We start from the raw sequence: 6,000 nt of genomic DNA on the forward strand, positions 1-6,000 counted from the left end.
TGTAGTATAATTGGTTATCCAGCCTGCCCATTTTTATCTGTTTGGTTTTGTGTAATTTATACGGTGGTGACATTACTATCCCATATCAGGGGTGGGGAACCTCCGGCCCGCGGGCCGCATGCGGCCTGCCATGACCTTTTGTGCGGCCCGTGAGCAGATTTCCGGGGGTGGCAGTGCTGTGGCCGCCGCCGCGATATTGCCGGTTGCCGCCCCTTTAAATCTCCACATGCGCTGCTTGCGCACACCAGTGAGCGCTCTCGGTGGCAGTGGCCAGCGTGCTCAGGACTTACTTTGTGGACGGGTTTATCGCTCTGCGATTCCGTCCCACATCACCTTCACCGCCTCCAGCATTGTGCCGCCCACTCTCCAGCGATTGTGTGCCTCCCGCTCCATGGCGCTATGTGCCGCCCGCTCGCCGCCCCTTTTCCGGTGCAGCATGCCCCCTTCACTGCTGTGTGCCGCCCGTTGCACGGCGCTATGTGCCGCCCGCTGCACGACACTTGTGTGCCACTGCCGCCCGCTCCCCGCCCCTTCTCCCGTGCAGCATGCCCCCTCCACTGCTGTGCCGCCCGCTGCACGGCGCTGTGTGCCGCCCACTCCCCGCCCCTTCTCCGGTGCAGCATGCCTCCTCCACTGCTGTGTGCAGCTCCAAGTGCTGTGTGCAGCCTCCCCAGTCTCCTCCTAGTAATGTCTGTGTGCCCCCCCCCTCAGTCTTGTCTGTGTGCCCCCCCTCAGTCTTGTCTGTGTGCCCCCCCTCAGTCTTGTCTGTGTGCCCCCCCTCAGTCTTGTCTGTGTGCCCCCCCCTCAGTCTTGTCTGTGTGCCCCCCCCTCAGTCTTGTCTGTGTGCCCCCCCTCAGTCTTGTCTGTGTGCCCCCCCCTCAGTCTTGTCTGTGTGCCCCCCCTCAGTCTTGTCTGTGTGCCCCCCCCCTCAGTCTTGTCTGTGTGCCCCCCCTCAGTCTTGTCTGTGTGCCCCCCCTCAGTCTTGTCTGTGTGCCCCCCCTCAGTCTTGTCTGTGTGCCCCCCCTCAGTCTTGTCTGTGTGCCCCCCCTCAGTCTTGTCTGTATGCCCCCCCCTCAGTCTTGTCTGTGTGCCCCCCCCTCAGTCTTGTCTGTGTGCCCCCCCCTCAGTCTTGTCTGTGTGCCCCCCCCCCTCAGTGATGTCTATGCCCCCTAGTGCTCTGTGTCCCCTTAGTGATGTCTCTGCCCCCCCAGTACCATCTGTGCCTCACAGCAATGCTTATGCCTCCCAGTGAACCAGTAATGTCTGTTCCCCTGCCCCTCTTGTCATGTATATGCCCCCAGCATCTCCTGTGATGTGTATGCCCCAACCCCTCCTGTGATATATACATCACATTGGATATGCTAGGAGCATACAGTGCCTACAAGTAGTATTCAACCCCCTGCAGATTTCGCAGGTTTACACATTCGGAATTAACTTGGCATTGTGACATTTGGACTGTAGATCAGCCTGGAAGTGTGAAATGCACTGCAGCAAAAAAGAATGTTATTTCTTTTTTTTTTTTTAAATTGTGAAAAGTTTATTCAGAGGGTCATTTATTATTCAACCACTCAAACCACAAGAATTCTGTTTGGTTCCCCTAAAGTATTAAGAAGTATTTCAGGCACAAAGAACAATGAGCTTCACATGTTTGGCTTAATTATCTCTTTTTCCAGCCTTTTCTGACTAAGACCCTCCCCAAACTTGTGAACAGCACTCATACTTGGTCGACATGGGAAAGACAAAGGAGCATTCCAAGGCCATCAGAGACAAGATCGTGGAGGGTCACAAGGCTGGCAAAGGGTACAAAACCCTTTCCAGGGAGTTGGGCCTACCTGTCTCCACTGTTGGGAGCATCATCCGGAAGTGGAAGGCTTATGGAACTACTGTTAGCCTTCCACGGCCTGGACAGCCTTTGAAAGTTTCCACCCGTGCTGAGGCCAGGCTTGTCCGAAGACTCAAGACTAACCCAAGGACAACAAGAAAGGAGCTCCGGGAAGATCTCATGGCAGTGGGGACATTGGTTTTAGTCAATACCATAAGTAACGTACTCCACCGCAATAGTCTCCGTTCCAGACGAGCCCGTAAGGTACCTTTTACTTTCAAAGCGTCATGTCAGGGCTCGTCTACAGTTTGCTCATGATCACTTGGAGGACTCTGAGACAGACTGGTTCAAGGTTCTCTGGTCTGATGAGACCAAGATCGAGATCTTTGGTGCCAACCACACACGTGACGTTTGGAGACTGGATGGCACTGCATATGACCCCAAGAATACCATCTCTACAGTCAAGCATGGTGGTGGCAGCATCATGCTGTGGGGCTGTTTCTCAGCCAAGGGGCCTGGCCATCTGGTCCGCATCCATGGGAAGATGGATAGCACGGCCTACCTGGAGATTTTGACCAAGAACCTCCGCTCCTCCATCAAGGATCTTAAGATGCTTCGTCATTTCATCTTCCAACAAGACAATGACCCAAAGCACACAGCCAAGAAAACCAAGGCCTGGTTCAAGAGGGAAAAAATCAAGGTGTTGCAGTAGCCTAGTCAGTCTCCTGACCTTAACCCAATTGAAAACTTGTGGAAGGAGCTCAAGATTAAAGTCCACATGAGACACCCAAAGAACCTAGATAACTTGGAGAAGATCTGCATGGAGGAGTGGGCCAAGATAACTCCAGAGACCTGTGCCGGCCTGATCAGGTCTTATAAAAGACGATTATTAGCTGTAATTGCAAACAAGGGTTATTCCACAAAATATTAAACCTAGGGGTTGAATAATAATTGACCCACACTTTTATGTTGAAAATTTATTAAAATTTAACTGAGCAACATAGCTTGTTGGTTTGTAAGATTTATGCATCTGTTAATAAATCCTGCTGTTGTTTTGAAGTTTGCAGGCTCTAACTTATTTGCATCTTATCAAACCTGCTAAATCTGCAGGGGGTTGAATACTACTTGTAGGCACTGTATACATCACAAGAGGGGATGGAGCATATACATCACAGTGGAGACGCTGGGGGCATATACATCACACTGGAAATGTTGGGGCCATACATATCACAGGAGAGGATGGGGGCATATACATCACAGAAAGGGCTGGGGAATATACATCACAGGAGGGGCTGGGCGCATAGATCTCACAGGAGGGGCTGGGCGCATATACTTCACAGGAGGGGCTGGGCACATATACATCAAAGGAGAGTCTGAAAGCCTATACATCACAGGAGGGAGATGGGGGGCATATACAAGTCCCCAGCCCCTCGTGTGATGTATGTGCCCCCCAGTGTCTCCAGTGATGTAGGTGTCTCCTGTGATGTACAGTATATACAGCAGTCCCTGCGTCTCCTATGTGATGTATATACAGCAGTCCCAGCGTCTCTTATGTGATGTTTATGCCAACAGCCCCTTCAGTCATGTATGTGTCTCCTGTGATTTATATACACCAGTCCCTGTGTCTGTTGTGTGATGTATATAGTCTACCAATCTTATTATCACAAAGAGTTGCATGCGCTCCAGACCGTGACAAACCTGGAAAAGAGACAAGCAACATAAGTATCACTGAACATCACAGCCTACACAAAAGAGAAGCAGCTCCGGCCACCACAGTAGGGTTGAGTTAATTAACTGTTTGACCAAATGTAGCCGGATCATTTTCACACTGATAATTTGTGCGGCCCCCGAAGGTTGGCAGAAATTTCCAAATGGCCCCTGGCAGTAAAAAGGTTCCCCACCCCTGCCATATATGAATTTTTTGTTTGGGATGTCTTAAATTTTCCCTGTCTGACTCTGTATGTAATATTCAACACATAGCACCTTTATGTTGTTTTACTTCTATTTTTTAATATATATCAATAAAATATTGGTTTTAACAATTGACGTCACTCAATATTTGGCAGTTTGCATACGGCTGATGTTTGCTAAAATATATTATATATTTTTGTATAGACCTTTTTTTTTTTTAGAACGTTTGACTTTCTGCACTAAAAAGTCATACAAACAGTCAAAGGCAGAAAAAGAAAAAAGACAATTTTTGGCTTTGTACAAGAGTCATGACTTGTGTGCGCCATTTTGATGAGTTTGTTTCAAAAAATTACATCAAAAAGTGACTACACACACACACACACGATGAATTATGCCCTATATGTTTTTAGTAATTGCTGCTCTAATGAACACAGATATGGCTAAAATACAGTAAATGTCTCTTCTGTTAGATATCGAGCCCACGGCCATAGCGGCAGCCAAACAGCAGCTTTCGGACTGTGGATACGGGTGCTGGGAGACCAGCATCGGGGCTCCTGGAGTTTCTTTGCATTCTTCATCATCGTTGCCTGAAGATGTCTCAAAATCATTGAAAACCACATAATGGACAACAAGCTATCAGCAATGCAAAGTCGGCCAAGAAGATCAGTGATTGCTTTATTTAGGCCTTGAGAATCCAGGACTGTGTGAAGCTAATAATGTATTATAATGATATAATTAACAGCTTTAGTCCGCACACATCAGAGCTGTTGACGTGAATCACGTTGCCAATCTCAGATGCAGTAATAAGTAAATCAGGATCCTTGTATGATGAGGTTTTCCAGACCCGGACATCTGTAAGATCTCTGTGTGGGGGCTATGTGCTTGTTTTGGCAGGAACTACCTGATATATGAATATGGGATATTTAATTTATTTAATTCCAAGGTAAATGAACATCAAACACTATATTATCTGCAGCAGATGAACTGTATTTTACTGTACAATGACATTAATAACACTTTACAGGTAAAAGTTTACGTAAATCAGATGAGTGAGATTTAGTTTTTAGTGATGCGCGAGCTCTACCATGCTGGGTGTTCAGTACTCGTAATGAGCAGATGGGCGCTGTGATGGGCTCGAGTACCCGAGTATAATGGAAGTCCATGGGAAGCAGTCACTACTTAAAGTCTATTCTCAAGTTTGGAAGTTATGCCCTTTCCACAGAATAGGAGAACTTCCTGATCACTGGGGATTTGACCTCTGATGCCCCTATCGATCCAGAGAACTGGGTTTCTAAAGAGCCCTTTGTGACTGGAGCAGAGGTTGGTCATGTGCACTGCCTTTCCATTCATTCTTATGGGAGTGCTGATCTCCAGCCAAGTGCAGCAATCCTCTATCTCCATAAATAGTATACAAAAACAGATGCGGTTTTCTGCACCACCACGTTATACCTTGAAATGGTGCAGGGAAGGAGTAGGTAATGCTTGGGTCTTTATCCAATAGCACACTGGTCATGGGTGCACGTTGAAGAGGGAAAAGAATTCCAATATGAGTCCCAGGAGATCAGAAGACAACGGCACAATCTATTCGATATCCAAAACGTGCTTTATTTAATCCAAGAAGTGCATTAAAAAGCGGGGAGAGAGCTGGGTGCAAGCCCCCAGTGGATGACGGCCGTTTCGCACCTCCTAGTGCTTCTACGGGTCCACTCCCATGGAAGCATTAAGAAGTGGACCCGTGGAAGTACTAGGAGGTGCAACATGGCCGTCGTCCCCTGGGAGCCTGCACCCGGCTCTCTCCCCGCTTTTTAATGCACTACTTGGATTAAATAAAGCATGTTTTGGATATCGAATGGATTGTGCTGTTGTCTTCCAATCCTCTATCTCCATATCTCTCTATAGTGCTATTGAGAATGAATGGAGCACTCGTGCACATGATTGACCAACACTCCATTCACACAGAGCTCTTCAGAGCCTTGGTTGTCTCTACCATGGAAGTCTTGATGATTAGATACCACCCCCCCCCCCCCCATCCCCTGTGATCACAAATTTATTGCCTATCCAATGGAGGATAGGGGATAACTTCTAAACATGAGAATAACCCCTTTTAAAAGAAAACAGGTTCTAACCCTATAGGCTTATTTATACATTGGTGCTGTGGAGCTTTGTTCAGCCATTGCCAAGTTTGCTATGATAACCCAAGTAGAACTGAGAAAATTACATATTTTGTGTGCTAATGAATAATTAAATGTCAGCTTGGCATTCATTCT

General features: G+C 47.5%; 1 protein-coding gene across 4 annotated transcripts in view; it reads left to right on the forward strand.

Annotated features, from left to right (window-relative positions):
- The window catches only part of MVK (mevalonate kinase), a 55,987-nt gene extending 51,208 nt beyond the window's left edge, over positions 1 to 4,779 (forward strand). For all 4 annotated transcript variants that reach the window (XM_075341720.1, XM_075341722.1, XM_075341721.1 and 1 more), the window contains one exon: positions 4,204 to 4,779. In XM_075341720.1, coding sequence (XP_075197835.1) covers positions 4,204 to 4,355 — 152 coding nt within the window. In that variant the 3' untranslated portion in view covers positions 4,356 to 4,779. The remainder of the gene's footprint in view (positions 1 to 4,203) is intronic.
- Positions 4,780 to 6,000: the final 1,221 nt, after the last annotated feature.

Source organism: Anomaloglossus baeobatrachus, chromosome 1 (assembly GCF_048569485.1).
Source record: "Anomaloglossus baeobatrachus isolate aAnoBae1 chromosome 1, aAnoBae1.hap1, whole genome shotgun sequence".
In the NCBI taxonomy this organism is placed as follows: Eukaryota; Metazoa; Chordata; class Amphibia; order Anura; family Aromobatidae; genus Anomaloglossus; species Anomaloglossus baeobatrachus.